General features: G+C 47.4%; 2 protein-coding genes across 8 annotated transcripts; one reads left to right on the plus strand and one right to left on the minus strand.

The window, feature by feature from the left end:
- The first annotated feature begins 1,225 nt into the window (after positions 1–1,225).
- ccnq (cyclin Q) lies at positions 1,226–23,556 on the plus strand. Of its 7 annotated transcripts, none has more exons than XM_079239420.1 (8): positions 1,226–1,390; positions 5,261–5,641; positions 5,799–5,885; positions 17,122–17,248; positions 17,642–17,693; positions 20,548–20,680; positions 20,946–21,164; positions 22,943–23,556. In XM_079239420.1, exons 2-8 carry the CDS (start codon positions 5,552–5,554, stop codon positions 23,030–23,032), a joined length of 798 nt encoding a protein of 265 aa, XP_079095546.1. In that variant the 5' UTR covers positions 1,226–1,390; positions 5,261–5,551; the 3' UTR covers positions 23,033–23,556. The 7 variants fall into 7 exon arrangements, with proteins under 7 accessions (XP_079095546.1, XP_079095545.1, XP_079095540.1 ...); XM_079239419.1 differs by lacking the exon at positions 17,642–17,693 and adding an exon at positions 17,694–17,877; XM_079239414.1 differs by lacking the exons at positions 17,122–17,248; positions 17,642–17,693; positions 20,548–20,680; positions 20,946–21,164; positions 22,943–23,556 and adding exons at positions 7,032–7,286; positions 7,374–8,796 and having other exon boundaries at positions 5,709–5,928.
- On the minus strand, positions 15,002–16,532 carry cfap126 (cilia and flagella associated protein 126). The gene is made up of 5 exons (XM_079239551.1): positions 16,483–16,532; positions 16,324–16,389; positions 16,060–16,131; positions 15,804–15,980; positions 15,002–15,175 (listed from the first exon to the last, which is right to left on the minus strand). Exons 1-5 carry the CDS (start codon positions 16,507–16,509, stop codon positions 15,065–15,067), a joined length of 453 nt encoding a protein of 150 aa, XP_079095677.1. The 5' UTR covers positions 16,510–16,532; the 3' UTR covers positions 15,002–15,064.
- Positions 23,557–27,872: the final 4,316 nt, after the last annotated feature.

Here is a 27,872-nt window from a genome sequence, read left to right on the forward strand (position 1 = left end):
CAGACTACTAGGACCTGATCCACCAGGACCACCAGGACCTGATCCACCAGACCACTAGGACCTGACCCACCAAGACCACCAGGACCTGATCCACCAGGACCACCAGGACCTGATCCACCAGACCACTAGGACCTCCAGAAAACCCTGGTTAACCATGAGGTTGTCTCCAGAAGAGAAAGTCCGGCAGCATAGTCCAGATCTGGAACAGATCTCGTTTGTGGTTGAGTTTTCTTTTACTGCAAAGCTTTCCCTGAAAGAGATCAACATAGGTTTCTGTAAAACTGTTCCAGATGTGCAAGTTACCAGTTCCACGGGCTCTAACGGACCGCTGTACCGTCCGAGATGGAGGACAGAGCTGACAGGTTCGTCCTGCTTTGGACCAGAGGATCCACTATCGCAGTTCATCTGAACAAAAGCACACATGTAGCTTTTACGTCTGTTTCAGCCGTCAGGCTGCCCCTGTCCTGCCTGAACACAAGTTTACAACAAGGACAGATTTCCTCTTCTCTCCTCCTGACTCTGCCTGTGGTAACTTCTGAGAGACTGTACCTCTTCCATGCCCTTGTTCAGCGTAATGTTCTGCTTTGCCAGTTCAGCCTGATGGTTCCTAAAGTACAAATAACTTCCAGTTGTTCTTGAGATGAAGTCAGATTCAATGGAAGTATTTTTATCAAAGGCTTCTCAGGCAGTCATTTTATATTAAAAACTAATTAAAACACAGTGAGGTTTGGCAGCATGCTTTATAACCAGTCCAACTGGAAAGTTCTTTAGGTGACACCTGCAGCCTCTGCCACCTGTTTACCTGGATACAAATGTGGTTCTGCTCTGCTTTTTATTAAACTTGCACAAGTCCGATGAATATTTATGGTTCTTACACATCATCATTATTCTCCATGTACTGCTCAGATCCTCTGCTGGGTCAGGTTGCCCCAAACCAGCAGCGTGGACGTGTAAATTCAGGTAGGTGAGCTCACTGACCTGCTGCTCAAGGTAAATCATGCTCACCTCCATCAGCTGTTTCTTACCTGCAGACAAACAAAGGGGATTATTTACTCCTCATAAAACACCTGGACTATCAGGTTCTCCATGTAAATCAGTTTAAAGGTCTGCTGCTGGGCCGTCAGGTTACGGCGCAGGCGCGCGCTCGTCCTTCAGCCATGACGCCACGCCTCTCCCGCCGCCCGCGTGCCCCCTCCACCTGATGCCGGTCGTCCCGTCGGCTAGAAGAGCGGCGGCTCCGAGGCTTTCTGCCAGTCTCCGGGAGGTTGTGGTCCCTTCTCCGGGACTTGCAGTCTCCGCTCCGGCACTTGCAGGGATTTGGACTTAAACAGCGTGACGCTCCGCCGCGCGCAGACCAGGCGCGTGAGAGGAAGAAGTTTAATCTGGAACGGTGAGTTTCCCTCCAGACCCTCATTCAGAGAGACTTTTCTTACTGGTGGTTTTATTTTAAAGCCACTTTTCTTACTGGTTTTATTTCTGGTGTCTCTGCGACTTGTTTAGAATAAAGGCTCTCGCGCTCATCGACAGCAACTAGTTACTGCAGGTCGGTTAACAGGTTAGGTGTGTAAGGGAGGGGGTAGCCATATTTATTATAATTTAACTTTGAGGATAGGTTAAACATGGTGTACAGTTTACAGGGGGAAACCCAGGTAGAGTCACCTGTCCTGTTCCAGTTCTTCTTTAGACTGTTGGGGATGACTGTAAATCAGGCAGCCCAGCTCGGAGTCCTCTGATGAAATGACACTGGTCTGGCTTACCAGGAAGGCCAGAGCTAAAATTAGTTGGAGCAGTGGGGGTTTGTTGACGGAGAGAAATTATGTTCAGCTAGATCTGATCTCCCAGCAGAGGAAGAACCGTGGAAACTGGGCGGGACGTGTCTAATAGCTGGACTAAGCCTGATAATGAGTCCAGACTCCAGTGTTTACACATAACCTCTTTCCTTTTGTCTGTCTAAGGTCAGGTTGATTTAACATTCATTCCGGATAAGATGTGACTGTCCTGACGCCTGCAGTGAATCATAATAATAGTCTGGAATGAGTATGATGTCAGATAATTTATCTTTCATAGAAAAATAGATTATTATGCTTCTTGGAAATGAATGATTGCAGGAATAGAAACCATCAAAAATGAAGTGCAGAGCATAAAGACTGAACCACTCCCACTTCCTTGTATTTACCTTCCTCTGAAGCAGCCGCCTCGGTAGGCGTTGGCGAACCAGCAGGTATGATGGGGGACCCGGTCTCATCTGATCGGGGGATGGATCCTCTCTAGAACCAGCACCTCGGTGGGTCTGATGGGGGGATGGATCCTCTCTAGAACCAGCACCTCGGTGGGTCTGATGGGGGGGATGGATCCTCTCCAGAACCAGGACCTCGGTGGGTCTGATGGGGGGATGGATCCTCTCTAGAACCAGCACCTCGGTGGGTCTGATGGGGGGATGGATCCTCTCTAGAACCAGCACCTCGGTGGGTCTGATGGGGGGATGGATCCTCTCTAGAACCAGCACCTCGGTGGGTCTGATGGGGGGATGGATCCTCTCTAGAACCAGCACCTCGGTGGGTCTGATGGGGGGATGGATCCTCTCCAGAACCAGCACCTCGGTGGGTCTGATGGGGGGATGGATCCTCTCTAGAACCAGCACCTCGGTGGGTCTGATGGGGGGATGGATCCTCTCCAGAACCAGGACCTCGGTGGGTCTGATGGGGGGATGGATCCTCTCCAGAACCAGGACCTCGGTGGGTCTGATGGGGGGATGGATCCTCTCTAGAACCAGCACCTCGGTGGGTCTGATGGGGGGATGGATCCTCTCCAGAACCAGCACCTCGGTGGGTCTGATGGGGGGATGGATCCTCTCTAGAACCAGCACCTCGGTGGGTCTGATGGGGGGATGGATCCTCTCTAGAACCAGCACCTCGGTGGGTCTGATGGGGGGATGGATCCTCTCCAGAACCAGCACCTCGGTGGGTCTGATGGGGGGATGGATCCTCTCTAGAACCAGCACCTCGGTGGGTCTGATGGGGGGATGGATCCTCTCCAGAACCAGGACCTCGGTGGGTCTGATGGGGGGGATGGATCCTCTCCAGAACCAGGACCTCGGTGGGTCTGATGGGGGGATGGATCCTCTCTAGAACCAGCACCTCGGTGGGTCTGATGGGGGGATGGATCCTCTCTAGAACCAGCACCTCGGTGGGTCTGATGGGGGGATGGATCCTCTCTAGAACCAGCACCTCGGTGGGTCTGATGGGGGGATGGATCCTCTCCAGAACCAGGACCTCGGTGGGTCTGATGGGGGGATGGATCCTCTCCAGAACCAGGACCTCGGTGGGTCTGATGGGGGGATGGATCCTCTCCAGAACCAGGACCTCGGTGGGTCTGATGGGGGGATGGATCCTCTCTAGAACCAGGACCTCGGTGGGTCTGATGGGGGGATGGATCCTCTCCAGAACCAGGACCTCGGTGGGTCTGATGGGGGGATGGATCCTCTCCAGAACCAGGACCTCGGTGGGTCTGATGGGGGGATGGATCCTCTCCAGAACCAGGACCTCGGTGGGTCTGATGGGGGGATGGATCCTCTCCAGAACCAGGACCTCGGTGGGTCTGATGGGGGGATGGATCCTCTCCAGAACCAGGACCTCGGTGGGTCTGATGGGGGGATGGATCCTCTCCAGAACCAGCACCTCGGTGGGTCTGATGGGGGGATGGATCCTCTCCAGAACCAGGACCTCGGTGGGTCTGATGGGGGGATGGATCCTCTCCAGAACCAGGACCTCGGTGGGTCTGATGGGGGGATGGATCCTCTCCAGAATCAGGACCTCGGTGGGTCTGATGGGGGGGGTGGATCCTCTCTAGAACCAGCACCTCGGTGGGTCTGATGGGGGGATGGATCCTCTCTAGAACCAGCACCTCGGTGGGTCTGATGGGGGGATGGATCCTCTCTAGAACCAGCACCTCGGTGGGTCTGATGGGGGGATGGATCCTCTCCAGAACCAGGACCTCGGTGGGTCTGATGGGGGGATGGATCCTCTCCAGAACCAGGACCTCGGTGGGTCTGATGGGGGGATGGATCCTCTCCAGAACCAGGACCTCGGTGGGTCTGATGGGGGGATGGATCCTCTCCAGAACCAGGACCTCGGTGGGTCTGATGGGGGGATGGATCCTCTCCAGAACCAGGACCTCGGTGGGTCTGATGGGGGGATGGATCCTCTCCAGAACCAGGACCTCGGTGGGTCTGATGGGGGGATGGATCCTCTCCAGAACCAGCACCTCGGTGGGTCTGATGGGGGGATGGATCCTCTCCAGAACCAGGACCTCGGTGGGTCTGATGGGGGGATGGATCCTCTCCAGAACCAGGACCTCGGTGGGTCTGATGGGGGGATGGATCCTCTCCAGAATCAGGACCTCGGTGGGTCTGATGGGGGGGGTGGATCCTCTTCAGAACCAGGAAGAGTCATATTTCAGGTCTCGTAGGGAGTCTGATGACATAAAAACTGGTTTAATATTGAATTTAGCCTCTAAACTCTGTAATTAAAGTTTAATAAACGGAGTTTTGCTCCATGAAACTTGAGCGTATTGAAACATTTTGCAGAGACGCAGGAAGCGTGTTGCTCCTTCTGCAGGAACCGATGATGTTTCAGAGCATCATTTGATGAAACTACTAGAGCGATGGTCCAAACTTCTCCATTCTGTCCTTTCCATTGTTGGTGTCCACCGCTGGACTCTACCCATGTCTCTGGTTGCATCTTTTACAATTGTTGGTAAAGTGTGTTCCTATCAGCTCTATCAATGCTGGGCTTGTAATGTTAAAACGGATGTTTATAGGTGCAAAGTTTCTCCAGTCTTACAGGTTTTTATCTTCTAATAGCAGATCTGCTGTTGGGATCCACATCATAACAACTAGAAGCTCCAGAGTTTCCAGCTTTGTGACTGGGAAAAGAAGCACTGGTGTCTTTAATAAAAAAGTAAAACTGCAGGTGAAACATCGAGGTCACATTTTCTTGTAAAACATTTAAAAACCACAGAGTTAGAGTTAAGGCATTTATCCCTCAACTAAACACAAGGAGCTGAAAGACAATGAAACAAAAACACAACAAATAGGAATAAATTCCAATAAAAAACTATAATGATGATAAAACAATTGTAAAACAATGTTTTGATTCTCTTAAAGAAATAAGTAAAGCAGAAAGCTACCGACTGCTGTTGGGATCATTTATGCTTCTGATCTGAATGGAGGATTTTTTCTCTCGAACTCGTCTGGCATTAGATCAGAAACGGCTGTTCGTCTCCAGTTCGGGTCCTCTACCGGAGTCCTGGGAGGCTTCAGGATCTCAGCTGTTCCTAGGACTGATCTCTTCTGGATGGAGATGTCTGATGTTTCTCCACGTATCTGTTGGAGCCACTTCAGAGGCTTTGTGGCTCCGGCTACACCGCCTCACTCCGTCCCCCTGCACCCAGAGGGAATTATAAACCTGCAGAGACTTTAATCGTGTCTTTGTAACTGTGGCGGAGTTGAACACCAGCACAGTGTCATGTGTGTTTGTGTCTTTGTTAGGAAATGCGGTTGAAGAAGAAGCATGTGGCTCTGTGTATGCTGCTTCTCATCTGTGGACTGTACTTTATTAGCCATTCAGACTTCCTCATAACTGTGAGTATACACACACAAGCAATCAATCAAGGCAACTTTTCAGTAGATTTAACTTTTATGCTTTTAGTTCTTACAGGAAGTAGAAATAAAGTTCATAAACCAACTTTACACAAAGTACACAAACCTTCCTGTGGTGTCTGTGTTCCATGGCCTGAAGAGATCACCAGCTGAGTTAAGTTGGCATGGAGACAGGCTGGTCAGCAGAGCGTCCTGGGTGCAACGGGGAGATTACCTTCCTCTCAATGTGAGCTATGAGCTGCTGGCTGGAGTGCTGTCTACCCAACAGAGTGAGTTCCACTCTGTCTTCTGATGTGATAACAGAACCTTTTCCTAATTTCAGCAGACGTCATTCTTGTAGGCTCGTATCTACCGAAGGCAGCCGGGAGTTTATCTGCATCGTATCGTCACGTTTAACGCAGGTTCCAGCCGGATGAGACCGGGTCCCGGTCTGTGGTTATTCCAGCCGGATGAGACCGGGTCCCGGTCTGTGGTTATTCCAGCTGGATGAGACCGGGTCCCGGTCTGTGGTTATTCCAGCCGGATGAGACCGGGTCCCGGTCTTGTATACCAGCCGGATGAGACCGGGTCCCGGTCTGTGGTTATTGCAGCCGGATGAGACCGGGTCCCGGTCTGTGGTTATTGCAGCCGGATGAGACCGGGTCCCGGTCTGTGGTTATTGCAGCCGGATGAGACCGGGTCCCGGTCTGTGGTTATTGCAGCCGGATGAGACCGGGTCCCGGTCTGTGGTTATTCCAGCCGGATGAGACCGGGTCCCGGTCTGTGGTTATTGCAGCCGGATGAGACCGGGTCCCGGTCTGTGGTTATTGCAGCCGGATGAGACCGGGTCCCGGTCTGTGGTTATTGCAGCCGGATGAGACCGGGTCCCGGTCTGTGGTTATTGCAGCCGGATGAGACCGGGTCCCGGTCTGTGGTTATTGCAGCCGGATGAGACCGGGTCCCGGTCTGTGGTTATTGCAGCCGGATGAGACCGGGTCCCGGTCTGTGGTTATTGCAGCCGGATGAGACCGGGTCCCGGTCTGTGGTTATTGCAGCCGGATGAGACCGGGTCCCGGTCTGTGGTTATTGCAGCCGGATGAGACCGGGTCCCGGTCTGTGGTTATTGCAGCCGGATGCGACCGGGTCCCGGTCTGTGGTTATTCCAGCCGGATGAGACCGGGTCCCGGTCTGTGGTTATTGCAGCCGGATGAGACCGGGTCCCGGTCTGTGGTTATTGCAGCCGGATGAGACCAGTTGAAAACAAACGTAGCCCATTTCATGATGTGTGAGTTAAAAACCAGGAGTCTGACCCTTTTAATGTGCTCTCCATACTGCGGAGCTGCCTTCCAGAGTGTGTAGAAGCATCATTCCTACGCCTGGCTTGGTGTTTCAGGGTTTCTCACCGTTGGGATGTCTTCTGTGAAACGGACCAAGGGCAGCTATCTGATCACTACTTTGCAGTCCATCTTCTCCCAGTCGTCTCCTGATGAGCGCTCCTCCATGCTGGTGGTAGTGCTGCTTGCAGATTTTGATGTCGGCTGGAGAATCGCTACAGTGAAGGAAATAAAATCTGGGTTTGCCGTGGAGCTGGAACAGGGCCAGCTTGTGGTCATCCATGTTTCACAAGACTGGTACCCACCTCTTTCAGGTACAGAACACCTGATTCCTCCTGGTAGACAACAGTAATCCTCATTCTGGTTCTGAGTGTTTCATGATGTCCTTTCTTGTCCTGAAGGTATAAAGAGGAATTACAATGATGCTGCTGAACGGGTCACCTTCCGCTCCAAGCAGAACGTGGATTACTGCTTCCTGATCCACTACAGTGCAGGAGTTGGGCAGTACTACCTCCAGCTGGAAGACGATGTCTTCTCTGCCAAAAACTTCCTGACAACCATTAAGAGACGCGTTGAGGAGCAAAACCGGAAGAAGGAAACCTGGGCCATGTTGGAGTTCTCAACTCTTGGCTACATTGGGAAACTCTACAAGTCAAGCGAACTTCCTCTGCTTGCCCGTTTCCTCTTCCTCTTCTACCAGGAAATGCCCTGCGATTGGTTGATGACTCATTTCCGACTGTTAATGGCCCAGAAGGAACCAATTCTCTTGAAACCGTCGTTGTTCCAACACATGGGAACATTTTCTTCCTTCCAGGGAACGTACAACAAGCTGAAGGACAAGGACTTTGAGGAGGCGCTCTACTCCAATCCTCCAGCTGAAGTCTTCTGCAACATGTCGACCTACCAGAAACACTTCCCCAGACTTGCCTGGGATGCCGGGGAGGGGTTCTTCTGGGGACGTTCCCCAGAAAAAGGACATCACCTGACAGTGGTGTTCCTGGACCCCATAGTGGTGACGGGGATTCTAGTAGAAACAGGATCGGGAGGCAAAGACCTGCTGGACTCAGCTCAGGTGGAAATCGGTCGTGATGTGGTCACTGCAGAGAACCAGAAGAGTTGCAGAGAATTCCGGTTAGTGGGAACGCTTGGGAACGGCAGGTTTGAGATGCAGGAGGTGGATAAAAAGTTCAGCTCTGCCTCTTCATGTCTGAGGATACTGGTGACTGCTGCACAGACAGACTGGGTCGTCATTCAGAAGATCCGGATCACTACAGAGCCGAGCCAGGCCTAGGTCTCCACCTGTTTGCTCAGGTGTGTGTACCAACAGCAGATTTTGGAGTTTTGTCAAACTGTTTCTGTGAAACATGGAGAATCTGTGGAAACCTGTTGTTGCCTTTACATGAAGCACTTTTGATCCCATTGAACATCCAGTCAGAATCCAGACTTGCCATGTCAACTGGCTGATCCAGTTGGCCTCGATCCGAGTTTCATAGGTTTCCCTGCAGGAACTTACCCGACTCAGAGCAGTGGGTGGCTAGCAGACTTGTCTGAGTCAAGTGTGTTGCAGCGGGGAAACTTCTAAAACCTGGAGGACCAGGAATGAGGATCTTTCTTTGGTTTTTTATTTGGTTTTGTTTGTTTTTGTGTATCTTAATGTCATTTTCACAGTATCAACTTTACATCAGCTGCATTTGCAAGATTACCTGTTTAACAAAGCTTTCACCAAATCGGATTTGAAAAGTTTTGGGGTTTTTTTTCTAAGAAAACATCAACAGAATTTGTAAACAAGAAAAAAACAATAAATAAAATAAGGTTTGTGTTGAACCAGTGTGAGATGGGTTTTCTTCATGCCTTGTAATTCTCTTCACATAACCAAAATCTGTGCCGTCCAATGTACCTTAACCAACCCCTCAAGGTACGGTTGAAACTATCGACCTTCAGTTAGTTTCTCCATGTTATGGAGGAACTCGGTCCACTCTGATTGCTTGTATTGGGATGGCCTCAATCCATCTCATCTCAATATCTTTCCATCTTGCATTTTAGTTTGAATCACACAAATTTACCAAGACCCTCAGTTGTGCAGCTTGGAAGTAACTCTTTTTGGAATTTATGGAGCTTCTCACATAACAAAGCAGGCTGAATGGTATTAAAAGCACTGAGAAATGAAAGAACATGACCCTCAGAGTGCTGCCTGAATGGTCCAGATGAGAGTGTGCTCTCTGGAGCAGGTATATGATGGCATCTTCAACCCCAAGTCCATAACGATATGCAAACTGGAATGGGTCCTGAAAGGTGTTTACTTGCTTGTTGAGGTGAGCCAGTAAGAGTCTCTCCAGGACTTTCATGATGTGAGATGTCAGGGCAACTGGTCTGTAGTCACTTGGTTCAGCTGGTTGTGTTTTTTTAGGCACTGGAACAAGGCAGGAGGTTTTCCACAGCACTGGGACTCTATTTTGTCTCAGACTGGTGTTGAAAAGGTGCTGGAGAATCGGACATAGTTGTTCTGAGCAGGTCTTGAGAACTCTGGGACTGACACCATCTGGACCTGCAGCCTTGTTCTGGTTCAGTTTCTCAAGTTGCTTCTTAACCTGATTGCAGGAGACAAACAAGGTGTAGGTCTCAGGATGTCCTGATGTGGAGGGAGATGAAGCTGTGTTCTGGTCCATGACTGAGCTGCAGGGTGACAGATTGGAGGCGTGACAGGAAAGCAGTGGGCTTATGGAGGGTGTGTGGTCTGTTGGGTTGGAGGTAGGGGGTGAACTGAACCTGGTGAAGAATATGTTCAGCTCATTAGCTCCGTCCAGACCTCCATCAGGCTGGTCCCCCTTTAACTTGAAGCCGGTGATCTTCTTCATTCCAGACCACACATCCCTCAGGTTATTCTGCTGGAGCTGACTTTCTAACTTCTTCCTGTAGTCCTCCTTGCACTTCTTAGTGCCATGATGACATTCTTCCCAGATGTGCACAGCCAGTACCCACAGTGACAATGGGGTGGAGGGGATCTCTGCCTGACTGTCAAGTATCGTCAGGATGTGCATCGGAAGTCTTTGTGAATCCACTAGCATGTTATGCTAACCTTGCTAAATCATCATCAGGTCATGCGTGTAATAAAACTCCATGTTCAGCCAGGGAGAAACCATAAATACAACCTAACGGGGGGTTTTCAAGAGTTTGTGACGTCTTTGTGGAAGGGGACTGTTTGGACCGTGCAGAGCCAAGACAAAAACTTGGTCAGATGGGCCAGATGCTGGAGATGAGCAGTTTGTCCCAGCTCCGGATACACAGGAAACCTCTAGGATGTCCAAGACCAGCTCAGGGTTGAAGCAGGTGTGCAACCGTCTCCCAGCAAACGCTGGAAGGGGGGAAGGTGCTGTCCCCTAGCAACAGGACAGAAATGAGCAGAGCAGAGAAGTGCTTGATTTGTCTGAAATACATTTATTTCCTGGAGATAACCCACCAAGGACGGGGAAGGAGTCAGAACTGGACTTCCTAAAGGACTTTTTAATGATAACTGCTGGTACGATAATTATAATGATCTAAAATCCTTCTCCTGCTAAAGCTGCTTTATGAAAGTTGTTGTTATCCTGCGTCACTGAAAGCTTCTTCTTCTCAGGAAGTTTTTCTTTGTTCCGACCAGCCTTGTAAAGAGATTGCTGCCATTTTGCTTGGTCACATATTTGCATTCAGAAATAAGCCATAAAAAGGAAAGAAAGGACGTCGTGTGAAACATGTTTTCTGCTGTAATCCTTCCTGCAAAGCTAATAAAAACCATGTTGGATTATATTTGTTTTTAAATCATGAAACAAGCAGCGTTTTGAGTTTTATCAATGCTCCTCTGCAGATAAATCAGATACTTTGTTGATCCCTGGAGGTAAAATGACTCATAGCAGCAACATGTTTAAGCTGCAATAAAGATTTTTTAAAAAGCTGCAGTATACATACATGCACTTTCACCTTTATTACTCAGCTGACCATCTGTCTTTTAGAGAGTGCATGTGTCCGCGCTGCTGGAAACTGAGATATGATCCATGTAAAGCATCAAGTCTATTCAGAGCCAGCAACAATAAGATTCATGTTTGTTTTGTTCTGACTGGTAAGTCACACAGGAAGTCCTGATTCTCTCCTCCGGTAAACAAATTTTTCCTTTTTTCACCTCCCTCAAAATGAATAAAGGAAGCTTGACACTTCCCACTTTGGCATGCTGTGTGTTTCCAGTCATGACATACTGTCCCATTCTTCCCCATTCTGTCCCATACCATCCCATTCTGTCCCATGCCATCCCATTCATTCCCATACCGTCCCATTCTGTCCCATACGGTTCCATTCTGTCCCATACCATCCCATTCATTCCCATACCGTCCCATTCTGTCCCATACCATCCCATTCTGTCCCATACCATCCCATACCGTCCCATACCTTCCCCATTCTGTCCCATACCATCCCATTCTGTCCCATGCCATCCCATTCATTCCCATACCGTCCCATTCTGTCCCATACGGTTCCATTCTGTCCCATACCATCCCATTCATTCCCATACCGTCCCATTCTGTCCCATACCATCCCATTCTGTCCCATACCATCCCATTCTGTCCCATACCATCCCATTCTGTCCCATGCCATCCCATTCTGTCCCATGCCATCCCATTCATTCCCATACCGTCCCATTCTGTCCCATACGGTTCCATTCTGTCCCATACCATCCCATTCATTCCCATGTGGTTCCATTCTGTCCCATACCATCCCATTCTGTCCCATACCATCCCATACCGTCCCATACCTTCCCCATTCTGTCCCATACCATCCCATTCTGTCCCATGCCATCCCATTCATTCCCATACCGTCCCATTCTGTCCCATACGGTTCCATTCTGTCCCATACCATCCCATTCATTCCCATACCGTCCCATTCTGTCCCATACCATCCCATTCTGTCCCATACGGTTCCATTCTGTCCCATACCATCCCATTCATTCCCATGTGGTTCCATTCTGTCCCATACCATCCCATTCTGTCCCATACCATCCCATACCGTCCCATACCTTCCCCATTCTGTCCCATACCATCCCATTCTTCCCCATTCTGTACCATTCTTCCCCATTCTGTCCCATACCATCCTATTCTGTCCCATACCATCCTATTCTGTCCCATACCATCCCATTCATTCCCATACCATCCCATTCTGTCCCATACGGTTCCATTCTGTCCCATACGGTTCCATTCTGTCCCATACCATCCCATTCTGTCCCATGTGGTTCCATTCTGTCCCATACCATCCCATTCATTCCCATACCGTCCCATTCTGTCCCATACCGTCCCATACGGTTCCATTCTGTCCCATACCATCCCATTCTGTCCCATACGGTTCCATTCTGTCCCATACCATCCCATTCATTCCCATACCGTCCCATTCTGTCCCATACCATCCCATTCTATCCCATACGGTTCCATTCTGTCCCATACCATCCGATTCTGTCCCATGTGGTTCCATTCTGTCCCATACCATCCCATTCTGTCCCATACCATCCCATTCATTCCCATACCGTCCCATTCTGTCCCATACCGTCCCATTCTGTCCCATACGGTTCCATTCTGTCCCATACCATCCCATTCATTCCCATACCATCCCATTCATTCCCATACCATCCCATTCATTCCCATACCGTCCCATTCTGTCCCATACCATCCCATTCTGTCCCATGTGGTTCCATTCTGTCCCATACCATCCCATTCTGTCCCATACCATCCCATTCATTCCCATGTGGTTCCATTCTGTCCCATACCATCCCATTCTGTCCCATACCGTCCCATACCTTCCCCATTCTGTCCCATACCATCCCATTCTTCCCCATTCTGTACCATTCTTCCCCATTCTGTCCCATACCATCCCATTCTTCCCCATTCTGTACCATTCTTCCCCATTCTGTCCCATACCATCCCATTCTGTCCCATACCATCCCATACCATCCCATTCATTCCCATACCGTCCCATTCTGTCCCATACGGTTCCATTCTGTCCCATACCATCCCATTCTGTCCCATACCATCCCATTCATTCCCATACCGTCCCATTCTGTCCCATACCGTCCCATTCTGTCCCATACCATCCCATTCTGTCCCATACGGTTCCATTCTGTCCCATACCATCCCATTCTGTCCCATACCATCCCATTCTGTCCCATACGGTTCCATTCTGTCCCATACCATCCCATTCATTCCCATACCGTCCCATTCTGTCCCATACCGTCCCATTCTGTCCCATACCATCCCATTCTGTCCCATACGGTTCCATTCTGTCCCATACCATCCCATTCATTCCCATACCGTCCCATTCTGTCCCATACCATCCCATTCATTCCCATACCGTCCCATTCTGTCCCATTCTGTCCCATACGGTTCCATTCTGTCCCATACCATCCCATTCTGTCCCATACCATCCCATTCTGTCCCATACGGTTCCATTCTGTCCCATACCGTCCCATACCTTCCCATACAGTCCCATTCTTCCCCATTCTGTCCCATACCGTCCCATACGGTCCCATTCTGTCCCATACCGTCCCATTCTTCCCCATTCTGTCCCATACGGTCCCATTCTGTCTCCTACCGTCCCATACCGTCCCATACGGTCCCATTCTGTCTCATACCGTCCCATTCTGTCCCATACAGTCCCATTCTGTCACATAACGCCCATACCATCCTATTCTGTTCCATACCGCCCCATTCTACCGTCCATGTGGGACCTGGACTCATAGACACGTCTGCACGAGTCCAGGTGGGACCGGGTCTCATACGGACACGTCTGCACGAGTCCAGGTGGGACCGGGTCTCATACGGACATGTCTGCACGAGTCCAGGTGGGACCGGGTCTCATACGGACAGGTCTAAACGAGTCCAGGTGGGACCGGGACAGGGACAGGAAGACCATCACCAGGCAGTAGGAATTCTGTGCAGTAGCTGAAACCTGATCTGCACCACTGTGAGGTCTAGCATGCATCACTCCAGGTCTGTTGGATCAACGCTGTGACAGAATAAACACACTTCTCACCACACCTGACAGTGTTGCCATGACATCACCACAAAGCTGTTTATCGTCCGCTGATCAGGATAAAAACATCTTCTGCTGTTCTGGAGAGCAGTTCTGGTACATGATGAGCTGAAAGGATGATAGCACTGACAGGCAGACAATCATGCTGACAGGAAGACATGTTCCCTCTAACACACTTAGGCCCATGTGTGATATGACATGTGTGACATGCAACGTAGGACATTTTTTCATTTTGAAAAATAAAGATTGTAAAGAGCATCTGTCAGCGCAGATAAATATAGCATGTCTGGGATTCATTCCTTCAGTTGTTGTGGGGGGGAGTGTTTGATATTTAATTACTTCCATACACTTCATTAATACCTGTGTGTCAGACGGAAGAACGACACCTGGACAGCTGTGTGCAGGATGAGACCACCATGGCGTGATGGAGGGACGGCGAACCTGTACATCAGAAATGCTGAAGCGCCTCCATGTTCCATGTTTTTATCTGTTGTTTGTAGTTTGAACATTTATTCTCACGGCCATCTGACAATATTCTGGTAACCAACTGAGAACCAATGTACAGTAGAATGGTGTAGTTTTATGCATAAAGCAAGTATTTGGGTAATGTTTTATTTCTGCAGTGAGGAATAGTCCCTCTGGTTTTCAGATTTGACTGTTTATGGTTATTTATGACCTGAAACGCTGTGAAATGACGGGCGACCTGTCCAGGTGTGCCTGCTTCTCGTCTGATGATTGCTGGAATAAACTCCAGCTGAATGATTGTTGTTAAACCTGGTGAAACCCTGACTGACAAATATGTATCCTAACCAGGAACCTGTGTGCTCACACAGCGGAACCTTTGTTCTTTTACATAATTCATGGAGGCTGGAAGTCATTATGCCAGTCAGCTGACAAAACAATGAGCCGTTCTGGGCTGCAGTGACCCATCAGGAGGAAGCAGAGGACTTCTGCCACGCAGTTATGGGGAAGAAGTGAGAAATGCATCAATATTTTGTTTATTTATAAAAGTATAAACTGCTGAGGTCAGGTCTCGTCAGCTTGATGCCTGTCAGAGGACCGGTTCTGAGCTGGGTTCCCACTCTGCTGGAGCGGGAAGGTTCTGAGACGTGGTTTGGGCCTCATCTGTGGGCAGTGGAGCGTCCTGTTCATCCACACAGACCTAGAACACATGAGAAAAGATACTAGCTCTGTAGACAGAGAGGAAACCCCCCCCCCCCCCCCCCCCCACTACTCAGATAGTTTTCATTTAGAAATTCCCTCAGGCAGCTTGGAGGAAGCTAATTTCCTCTGTCTCTCCACTGAGACACAAACCATCCAGCAAGCTCAGCTCACATGACAGACAAGAATATCTAGAGCTTTTATGTGTTCAGCTTTTCCTCGCCTTAAACAGCTTGGGGTAAAACAAATGGAGGTTCCATCAGGTTCATGCGTGTTTCTGCAGACATGTAAGGGCTTTCCTCCTGTTTGAGCAGCAACGATGCACATCTTTCTCATTTCATCAAACTGAAGAAATCTCTGATTTGAACGTAGCAGCTCAACAAAGGTTTGCAAAACAAAAATGACTTTAAATATGAAAATATATCTGAAAACAACAGAGCCGAAAGTGTCTAAAGCGTTAAACAGAAATACTTTGTCAAATAAAAGGCTTATGACAGGGATTTTCATTGACATAGCTGAAACACACCTTTAATAACAGAGCTTGTGAAATATTATGCAGGCTGTTGGACTTATGCAGACTTAAGAAACCACAGTGAAGTTCAACCAGTGTATGTTTTAGTGGTTCTGACCTGCTCGCCAGCGTCTGTGCCTGTGTGTGACGGAGACTTGCCACTCTGCGGTGGGCAGTATCCCCACAGCTTTAGCCTTTGCAGACCCTCCTCAGAGCGAGCAGTGGGGTTAATATTGACTCGGCTGTGAGCAGGTAGATCCCAGGTGCCTTTAAAGTCTGGGTGCACATTCCCCCTCTGCAGCAAAACACACAGAACAAAGACAGCGAGTAAAGTCCAGGTTTAAAACATCACGAGGAAAAGGTTAAACACTCACCTTCACTTCGGGGAGAAGATGTCCTCTGTTGTTTACAATGAAGGATGTGTGACCCCCCCGTTCAGCAGGTCTCTGCAAATACAGGGACAGACTCACAGGTCAAATTTATATGCACAATATTAAATACATAAACACTGGTCAAGAGATGTACCTCTTTTCTTTATAACACAACCTATGTTGGAGAAATAAACAGAAATACAGTATATAACGGCTGAAGAGCCCATGTGAAGACAGGTGACTTGAACCAGACAGGACTGCTGATACCTTTGCCTTTGAGATGCTGGACACACACCAGTTCTGCAGCTTTTTCGGGGTGAATGCACTCTCAAACTGTTGCAGAAAAAAAACAAATTATGTCAAAATGTAAAAATTTTGTATATTTTTAAAGCTTGAAATTTCATTGAGCTCAGATGTTGAGGTTACCTGGTTGGAGGAGAAATTCGACGACATGTTTTCGTGTCTTACAGCAGCTGTTACTGTTTGTGTTTTCTTTACTCGTTGCTAAGCGACACAATGACCATGTTGACGGGCGCGTGGGACAAAAGAAAAATAATATTAAGTTTAACATTTTTTCCAGCTTTTACCGTAGTATTCTTACCGAATACGTAAACTGATTTTAACCAGAATAGTTACTTAAATTAAGCTAAATTATTACCAGACATTTACACCCGAAAATGGAAAACTTTCCTCATATAAATTAAAGTTAAAAAATTAATTGCTTTTTTAAAGATAAAATATAACGTAAAATATCACGTTTACAGTATTTATTTATCTTTTTTAATCAAATAAAATGAAGTAAATACATGATGGACCGGAAGTCCAGGTGTTTTGTTCCGGTAGCGGAGATGCTAGCTAGCAGCTAACCGGAACGAAGCACGTGGAGATTATAAACTGAAATTAACGTTATGGTGATTTTTTTTTTTTTTTTTTTAACTGGTTTCTTCTGGTTTAGGAGGTTTATTTGGCCGTTTGTTGAATAAGTGTAATTTGTTTCTCAGCTGATTTACGCTTAAACTGTCAGTCGACATGGAGGGTCCGTCTTGTCGGTTGTCATTCACGCAGGACGGAGCCCAGCAGGACCGAGCCCTGGCCCCGGCGGACAGGAGGGAACCTGGAGCAGATTCCCACACAGACCCAACGCGGGACATGAGAACCCACTTCCGCGTGTGTCGCTTCATAATGGAGACAGGTGGGATGGCAGTGATCTGATGGACTGCAGTGTGTTTGTTTTCAGCCAACATAAAGTTTATCTCATGTTTGTCAGCATGTCAGGATTTAAGCCTAGTACATTAAATTCTTATCACCAGAAGCTTTAAAGCAGCAGCTGTGTTGCAGTTCATACGGACTCAGTAGGAGACTTGTTGACATGAGCTTCAGGATAACCAGGTGTGTTGCAGAAGGGAAACGTGTAAAACCTGCAGCACAGTTGCCTTACAACGTACACAAGTTGTGTACTTTAGTAACTTTCTACTTCTGCATGTCACAGAGAAGAAGGTTGTGGTTGTGTTGAGGTCAGGAGCCAGAATTATCTCTGGGGGTTAGGGTTAACCTATCCATATCCATCACTGATGTTTGTGTCCAGGTTTACTGGAGGAGATGAAGCTGACCTGGGTTCTGCTCCTTCATGGTTGCAGGTGTGAAGCTTGGCATGCGCTCGGTTCCTGTGGCCACAGCCTGTGTGTTGTATCATAGTTTCTTCCAGCGTGCCAGCATACATGTATACGAACCCTATCTAGTGGCCATGAGCTGCGTTTACCTGGCTGGGAAAGTGGAGGAGCAGCACATCCGGACCCGGGACATCATCAACGTGAGCCACAGGTACTATGGCTCATAAAAGGTGTTTACTGAGAGAAAAAGTAAACACCGAACTTATTCCAGATCAGAGATTAGTTTTATTTATAAGTAGTCTGAACTCTCAGATCAGAGCCAGTTGTTTCTCATATTTCTGGCTGTGCTGTAGCAGAAGCTGCAAGGCTACGCAACGCATAGACGCCGAACGCGTAGACGCCGAACGCGTAGACGGTGACCATATTCAGTCAGGCCAGTAACACTTACAAGTTCTCCCACTTAGAAGTCATGGAGGGTCTGAAATCTCCATCTGAGCTGCACGTCCACAGTGAGACATAATCAGCAGGAGGGATTCTGGTGTTTTATGTAGTATTTTACCAGATTTACACGCTGCAGGAGGGATTCTGGCCCTCTTCTCCACACCCCTCTAGATCAGTCAGGTTTTCCTTTTGGGTTTAGGTTTGGAGACTGGCTGGGTCACACTTCCTACTACCTGCTTCCTACTGTCTGCTTCCTACTACCTGCTTCCTGCTGTCTGCTTCCTACTGTCTGCTTCCTACTACCTGCTTCCTGCTGTCTGCTTCCTACTACCTGCTTCCTACTACCTGCTTCCTGCTTCCTACTGTCTGCTTCCTACTACCTGCTTCCTGCTGTCTGCTTCCTACTGTCTGCTTCCTACTACCTGCTTCCTGCTGTCTGCTTCCTACTACCTGCTTCCTGCTTCCTGCTTCCTACTGTCTGCTTCCTACTACCTGCTTCCTGCTGTCTGCTTCCTACTACCTGCTTCCTGCTTCCTACTGTCTGCTTCCTACTACCTGCTTCCTGCTGTCTGCTTCCTACTACCTGCTTCCTGCTTCCTACTGTCTGCTTCCTACTACCTGCTTCCTGCTGTCTGCTTCCTACTACCTGCTTCCTGCTTCCTGCTTCCTACTGCCTGCTTTCTGCTTCCTACTGCCTGCTTCCTGCTTCCTACTGCCTGCTTTCTGCTTCCTACTGCCTGCTTCCTGCTTCCTACTGCCTGCTTCTTGCTTCCTACTACCTGCTTCCTACTACCTGCTTCCTGCTGTCTGCTTCCTACTACCTGCTTCCTGCTGTCTGCTTCCTACTGTCTGCTTCCTACTACCTGCTTCCTGCTGTCTGCTTCCTACTACCTGCTTCCTGCTTCCTACTACCTGCTTCCTACTACCTGGTTCCTACTACCTGCTCCCTGCTTCCTACTACCTGCTTCCTGCTTCCTGCTTCCTACCTGCTTCCTACTGCCTGCTTCCTACCTGCTTCCTGCTTCCTACTGCCTACTACCTGCTACCTACTACCTGCTTCCTGCTTCCTACTGCCTACTTCCTGCTTCCTGCTTCCTACTACCTGCTTCCTGCTTCCTACTGCCTACTTCCTGCTACCTACTACCTGCTTCCTGCTACCTACTACCTGCTTCCTGCTTCCTGCTACCTACTACCTGCTTCCTGCTTCCTGCTTCCTGCTTCCTACTACCTGCTTCCTGCTTCCTACTGCCTACTTCCTGCTACCTACTACCTGCTTCCTGCTTCCTGCTACCTGCTTCCTGCTTCCTGCTTCCTACCTGCTTCCTACTGCCTGCTTCCTACCTGCTTCCTGCTTCCTACTGCCTACTACCTGCTCCCTGCTACCTGCTTCCTGCTTCCTGCTTCCTACCTGCTTCCTACCTGCTTCCTGCTTCCTACTGCCTACTACCTGCTACCTACTACCTGCTTCCTGCTTCCTACTGCCTACTTCCTGCTTCCTGCTTCCTGCTTCCTACTACCTGCTTCCTGCTTCCTACTGCCTACTTCCTGCTACCTACTACCTGCTTCCTGCTTCCTGCTACCTACTACCTGCTTCCTGCTTCCTGCTACCTACTACCTGCTTCCTGCTTCCTGCTTCCTACTACCTGCTTCCTGCTTCCTACTGCCTACTTCCTGCTACCTACTACCTGCTTCCTGCTTCCTGCTTCCTACTACCTGCTTCCTGCTTCCTGCTACCTACTACCTGCTTCCTGCTTCCTGCTTCCTGCTTCCTACTACCTGCTTCCTGCTTCCTGCTTCCTACTACCTGCTTCCTGCTTCCTACTGCCTACTTCCTGCTACCTACTACCTGCTTCCTGCTTCCTGCTACCTACTACCTGCTTCCTGCTACCTACTTCCTGCTACTACCTGCTTCCTGCTTCCTGCTACTACCTGCTTCCTGCTTCCTGCTTCCTGCTACCTACTACCTGCTTCCTGCTACCTACTACCTGCTTCCTGCTACCTACTACCTGCTTCCTGCTTCCTGCTACCTGCTCCCTGCTTCCTGCTTCCTGCCTCCTACTACCTACTACCTGCTTCCTACTACCTGCTCCCTGCTTCCTGCTCCCTGCTTCCTACTACCTGCTTCCTGCTTCCTGCCTCCTACTACCTACTACCTGCTTCCTACTACCTGCTCCCTGCTTCCTGCTCCCTGCTTCCTACTACCTGCTCCCTGCTTCCTGCTCCCTGCTTCCTGCTCCCTGCTTCCTGCTCCCTGCTTCCTACTACCTGCTACCTGCTCCCTGCTTCCTGCTCCCTGCTCCCTGCTTCCTGCTCCCTGCTTCCTACTACCTGCTCCCTGCTCCCTGCTTCCTACTACCTGCTTCCTGCTTCCTACTGCTCCCTGCTGCTTTCTGCCCCCTCTCAGAGGCTTAATCTCCCTCCTTCTGTTTGCTGTTTGCAGGTACTTCAACAAAGGCAGCACTCCTCTCGAATGTGACAAGGAGTTCTGGGACCTAAGGGACAGCGTGGTGCAGTGTGAGCTCCTCATCCTCCGACAGCTCAACTTCCATGTCTCCTTTCAGCATCCTCACAAGGTAGGAGTGTGTGTGCATGTGCACGTCAGTGTATCCCTGTCCATCCCGTTTAGTGTGCCGTCTTTCTGTGTTGCTGTCCCACTGTGTCTGTGCAGTCTGAAGAAGCCTTGGTCTGGTTTACTCAAGTTTTGTAATCAGTGGAAGTTGAGGCCACTCAGGTTAACGTGTTTCATATCTTTTAATGATGAAATATTTTCTGTAAATAGCAACAAACACAGGTCAGGAGTGTCTGGAGGTCTCTTCCATGCTTCTGTTTTCTCCGCAGTATTTACTCCACTACCTGCTCTCTGTCAAGTCGCTGGTAAATCGCCATGCTTGGTCTCGAACCCCTGTCGCCGAGACTTCCTGGGCGCTGCTCAGAGACTGTTATCACGGAGCTATGTGCATTCGGCACATGCCACAACACATTGCCATAGCAACCCTGTACCTGGCCCTGAACAGCTACGGAGTGGAGCTGCCTGTTGGCGAGAGAGAGTGGTGGCAGGTGAGTCATCACTGGCTGAAGTCCTGAAGGAGGAGGTTGTGTCATCTGAGTGGGACGCACATACAGTGTCATGACCTCATGTCAAGTTACGGCAAACATGTTGAGGAACCAAATATTTACTCTGCTTATGGAGCAGAACATACATCTAAATATAGACACATAAAGGAGCGTATAATGATTCATCAGGTCGTTGTTGGTGCAACAGAGATTTGTGCATATGTCATGCATGTGGCTGCCGGGCCAGCACTTTTCACATGGTTGTAGGATATTTAATGTTGTGTGTGTCTCCCTCTGTGTATATGTTGTAATATAATATAATATAATATAAAATTCAGTGCTGTCAGCTGAGTCTGAGGTAAAGTGGAAGAAGCTCATAAAGAGCCTGTAGAAGGAGTTGTTCTAACCCCGGAAACGTTCCTGATGATTGAGTAGATGAGGTGAAATGTGTTCACTGAAAGCATCAGTCGATGGAAAACAGTTAAAATGTCTGGTAGTTGGAAACAACGGAAGAGTCGGAGAACAAATTATTTGCCGTGTACACTGACGAGTGGAGGCCATCAAGCTGTCAGGCGAAGAGCGAGAGCCCTTCCAGGAAGCATCATGGCTGCAGCCCGTCAGCGGTTTGCTATAACACACAGTATTAACAGCAGCAAGGCCAAACTCCAGCAGCATGATGGGAACAGGGTCACTAAGCAGCCCAGTTGTGTGTTTACTGGTGAAAAACCAGCCTCCATGTTGCACTGTGTCAGAGTCTCTTGTTGCATCTGAGACTATTTCTATTTGCAGGATAATGTACTCTTTATGTTACATAACGCTACCTTCACACCACCTCTGTTGGGATCAGTCGCTGCAGTGTTGTCACCAGAAGTCTGTCTTATCTGCATTGTCTTATACATTTAAACAGGCAGAGGATATGATGTAGGGAAATGATCCTGGTTCAGTCCTGCTGAAGAGGAACAACTGACCTGTGACTCTTATAAGTATTATGACAGTCACATGGTTTCTGATGGATCAGATCAGGAGGAGGGCTGGAAGTCTGAGCTGTCGGTCAGCAGAGGGTTCATCCTGTCCTGACGATCACCTGCTGCTGATCTGATCCAGAACCAGAAGTCTACCTGGATGTCACGCATAAAGCCGGGCTGTTGGACTCCTCAGTGCCTTCAGATCTAAACAAAGTTTGGACTTCAGACATCCAGACAGATGGATGACATGTGTCATCTGCCTCATCCTGACCACTAAACTCCACAGAATGTTTTTATTTTCTGCTCTCATCACATATTTATCAGCTGCTTGAACATCCTTTTCCATAGTTTGTGCTGAATCCAACAGATACACAAGCAGCTTTGTCTGCATTAGTTTGGGATGATGTATTAGTAAAGAACACATCCTGGTCAAAAATACATTTCTCACGGTGTTACTGGAGGTCAGGAGCAAGAGCTGCCAGGTGGTCTGGACTCTGCTCTGCTGCTCAGATTCTGTGGGAAGTTTCACTTCGGTCCACAACTGACAGTCGTACGTAGTAGTACGAAGTCGTATGTCGTCAAACAAAGTCTTAGTCTCGTCCAAACGCAGCTTTTTGCTGCCTATGTTTACATGCTTGTGTTCTATCCATGACTGATCCATACTTACAGATAAGAATTGGTTCTTAAACATGTTTTTAAATGTTTTATAATAAAATCGTTTAGAAAATCCCATAAATCCAGATGTGATATGTGGTTTTGTGTTTCAGACTGTCAGTGTCTCCTGTTTATTGAGGCTGGGTGTGTGTTTGTGTTTAGGTGCTGTGCGAGGACTTGACCAAAGCGGACATCGACGCCGTCATCTCGGACCTTCTCCAGCTCTACGACATGGAGGCCAAGTGTCTCTGAGGCGCCTAATGAGGCACGTGGGAAGTTTTGGCCCAAGCGGTTCCACGGAGTGGAGCTGCATCTGAGGATCAGTGTGTAGGTGTTGGAGGAAGACATCTTGGTTCCTCTGATCCGTGGAGCTGAGAGAAACATTGCTGCAGTGCTGTTTCTGGCCACGTGGGGGAGACATGTTTCAGCTTTTTGGACTCCACATCCTGATGCTCCTCCAGTCCCTTCACCCAGCACTGGTTTTTACCACAACCAGCAGTGCAGGAATAAGATGGAGAGGGGATCTTAAATTCATCCACCAGTGCTACTGGAACTACATTAGTCCTGCTCTTTTAAGAGTAAGATTAAATATCAGAAAAACAGCTTGTTTAAACACAGTTGCTTTGTTTAACCTTTTGTAAGCAGTGCTAAACCATGAAGGTGCAGGATCTGCTTTCTGATGAAAATACTCCAGAGGCATTCTGCTGGCTCCGTTTACCAGCTGAGCCACCCGACTTTGTAAAGCAAGCCTCATGTAATGCATAAATAAAATCTTAATTCCTCATCTTTTTTATTTATAAATCATATAGAAGACCATGATACTGAATCTTCTTGTAATTCGATTATTAAAACACATACTTGCATAAGTCTAAATATGAAATGAGTCCAGTTTAACAGAGCCGTGGAGATTAATATCATAAAAATATGAAAGTTGTACCAGAAAAATTGTGCAGAAATGGGAATAAATCCAAGGAAAATCGGAGTAAGCATGGCCTACAAGTGGTCTGCAGCTCAGTCTAAATTTTTTTTTCTTGTTTATTTTAGTTTTTCAATTTTAACGTTTACAAAAAAAAAGTGTAGAGTGCCAATAAGCACATGGTATTAAATTTCTTACAAACATCAGTTGCCACACAAAGAAAAAAAATGTTCTGAGAGGAAGAATAATATGTTGTAGTGTTTCTTGTTCATAAGTACATTTCCCCCACAAACATGCTCAGTATTTAAGGCACATATACACAAAGACATAGTAACACACCCACAAAATATAAATATATAAAGTAAATTCATGCGTATACAGGTAGGGAGCACTTCCTATCAAGCTCATACAAAAGTCTACCTTAAATGACCACAGGAGTGGAAGAAGAAGAAAAAAAGGGTTCCATTACAAATTCAAATATTGCAATATTGGTTTCCATATTTTATCACACTTTTGAGGGATACTTATATCTCAGTCTTTCTATGTGCAACACTCCTACCAACTCTCCAAACCAGGTCTCAAAGTGAGGTGCCGTGTCAGATTTACATAGTTTCAGAATGCACCGTTTGGCTATCACCAGGCGATCAAAGTCACATCGTGACCAGCCATTCCAAAATTTCAGAAAAGCCAAACAGCTGTTTCAGGGTCAGGGTCAATAATTTAAGTGCCTTCGAGTGCCATTCAAATAATGAGTTCCAAGAAGCTTTGGATCTGTGGGCAGAGCCAGAATTGGTGTGTCTGTGTACCATCTGCAGTTTTACACCTCTTACATAGAGGTGTGGTTTGTGGAAAAATCTTATTTAACCTCTATTTTCAATAGTGTAAAACCTGTGAACCACTTTATATTGAATTACCTGGAGTCTAGAGTTATCTGAGCAATGATGAATATCACTCAGGGCTCTCTTCCAAATATCGTTGATTATGATATTAAGATCCTTGTCCCAGTTTTGTTTGATATGCAGAAACATTTCACCATGATAAGCCCTTGGTTTCTGGTGGCCCTAATAAGATTTTGAACAGATCACTGTCGGGGGGAAGGGAGCTGAACATTGGATCGCTTTGTTTGACATAGTTCCTAATTTGTAAGAATCTAAAAAAAATTACTTTTAAGTAAATTGACTTTGAACAAATGTAGTTGTTAAAATGAACAAAATTTTTCGTTAATATTTAAATTTTTGATCGACTCTAAACCAATCCAGCTACACTCCCTGAAGGCGGCATTGTAAATGAAGGGGGGTGATGCATGGTCATGGCATACTGGTGCATGCACAGGCGTTGGGGAATTCACAAAGTTTTCAAATTTGTGACCAACTTTTCTGAGAGTCCCGTATGATAAAATGTTCTCTCCCAGAGGACACTAGCCTCAGGGCTGAGAAAAGAACCACCCAAAGAGAGGTATTTAACAGGCTATGTTCGATTACCAACCAGCAGGGAATATTATCTGATGGCGTTAGGTCTTTAATTTGCCAATACACCATAACTCTAACAGTTAGCAGCCCAATAGTGATGCAAGCAACAAGGTAAGCCAAGACCACCGCACTCCTTAGGTTGTTGGAGGTATTGTTAGGATATTCTATGCACTTTATTACCCCAAATGAAAGGCAAAATAACGGAATCGATCAGCTTAAAGTATAACTTTGGGATACATACAGGGATATTCTGACATAGACACTGAAATCTCGGCAGGGAGACCATCTTAATTGTATTTATTGGGCCAATCAATGACAAAGTAGTGTTCTCCGTTTTTCTAGGTTCTGTTTTAGAGCATTTAATCTCAGTAAAATTCAGTTGAAAGAGAGAATTTCGGAAATTTTTGTTATTTTGATACCCAAGTATTTGACTATATCGGGAATTTTAGACTGAGTTGAGGCCATAAACACTGGATCCAGATCTGCTGTGAGTACCATAGGTTCACTCTTCTGCCAGTTTATAGTGTATTCTGATACCATCCTGAAACCATTTATTAGATTTAGTAGTTTAGGGATTGAATGTTCTGTGTCTGATATAAAGATGGCAATATCATCAGCATAGAGTGATATTTTATGATCTACCCCCCCCAATCAATATGGGGTTTCTCTGATACTGATGGCCAGGGGCTCGATCTCCAAGGCAAATAGCAATGGCGAGAGCGGACACCCCTGGCGTATTCCCTTCTCCAACGGACCTGTCTTGATTAGTAATGACGGAAGCAGAGGGATGCAAATAAGCTAAGCGTACCCATGAAACCAAAGATTCTCTTAAACCAAATCTGTCCAGGACTACAAATATCCCTATTCCACTTGGTCAAACGCCTTCTCAATGTCTAAGTATAAAATTGCTTATTTTGAACCTACTGGAAATTTATAGTATGTAATATTTAAGACTCTTCTTGTATTAAAGAAAGAGTGTCTGTTAGGGATAAACCCAGTTTGATCCCTGTGTACAATTGATTCAATACAGACATTCAATCTACTAGCAGGTCTTTTATTGAAAATCTTACAATCAAGATTTAACATAAAGATTGGATGTGATGATGTTGGGTTGGAATCATCTCAATCAGGTTTTTAGTAAAAGAACTATGCTTACATCATACAGAGTGGAGGGAAGTGTTTTTACCTCCTTGAGAGGTAATGAGAGAGCATTCTAAGTAAGAGTGGGATTGTCAGTCCAGAAAACCTTTTGTTTAATTCAGCCCCTCACCCGTCTGGCCCAGGGGCTTTTGCACTAGGAATCTTGGAATGAGGATATCCCAGAGCAATGTGTCCGCATTCCCCTGAGCCTTTGACTTACACAATTCTTTGTAGAACCCAGCAAAACATTTATATTTTGACTTGGTGAGAGTATGCAGTTTGTCCCCAACCTCAAAGCAGCACATGCATAATTTAGACATTTGGACACTTACTTGTTTTATTAAAATTATTTTCATATTTGAGAGTGATAATTTCTTGTAGAGGCTGCACGGTGGCATAGCGGTTAGCACTGTGGCCTCACACCAAGAAGGTCGCTGGTTCAATCTGTGGCGAGGTTTGGACAGTGGCCTTTCTGTGTGGAGTAGCATGTTCTCCTCGTGCATGCATGGGTTCTCTCTGGGTACTTCGGCTTCCTCCCACCGTCCAAAGCCATGCATGTTAGGTTAGTTGATTACTCTAGTCTAGAGTGAGTGTGAGTGGTTGTTTGTCTCTGTGTGTCCCTGCGATGGACTGGCGAGCTGTCCAGGGTGTACCCTGCCTTTCGCCCTAAGACTGTTGGGACAGGCTCCAGCTTCCCAGTGACCCTGAATCTGATTAAGCGGTTAGGAAAATTAATGAATGAATTTCTTGTGGAGGAACATTGTCTATTCTGATGTCTTATTATCAATCTCCCTTAGTCATAAAGTTCTTATTTTTCTTTGTGAGGCTTCATGTGAAATTACATGACCCCTCAAAACCTCTTTAAATGTTTCCCACAAGATAGAATCTGATGTATCCTTTGTGTCATTAGTGAGCAGAAATCCCTCAATTTTCTTTGTCATATATTCGCAGAGGTTAGCATCATTCAGTAAATATGGTTCCATGTTGAGCCTTGTTTTGGTATGTTAATGTCAGAGACAACACTAGTGGGAACATGGTCTGAAATCAAAATGTTGTGATATTTACTGTCAAAAAACATGGGGGACCATGCCTCCCAATCACTCCCCTCCAGGTCTCATCTGTCATGGCCCACGTGAGCATTGAAGTCCCCCAGCAGATCAATGGAGTCCCCAGAAGGAGCACCCTCCAGCACTCCCTCCAGTACTCGAGAACGTCGTAACCTGGGCATGAAAATAAGAAATCTATGCAGGGTGGAAGAGGCTGATGTACAGAGAAAACCAGCAGCTGGGCTTGAATTCCTATTGTGAGGATCTTTGTGCTGCCTGACCAGTAAATGTACAGGGGCCCTCACGTTGGCATCAGCTGTCAGGGTCGAACTCGGGTTGGAGCAGGTGGTCACCCTGTCCTCAAAGGTTTTATTGTTGAGTGCATAAACGTGCATGTCTCTTTTTTTTTAATCTTTATTTATATAATTTATTGTTTTTATTGCAGGAGATGGTTTTTTTAAATAGAGGACTTTTAGGTGGGATCCGCCTCCACCCATTCTTTCTCCCCTCTAGTGTTTTTA

This window comes from Telmatherina bonti (genome assembly GCF_933228915.1).
Source record: "Telmatherina bonti genome assembly, chromosome: 4".
In the NCBI taxonomy this organism is placed as follows: Eukaryota; Metazoa; Chordata; class Actinopteri; order Atheriniformes; family Telmatherinidae; genus Telmatherina; species Telmatherina bonti.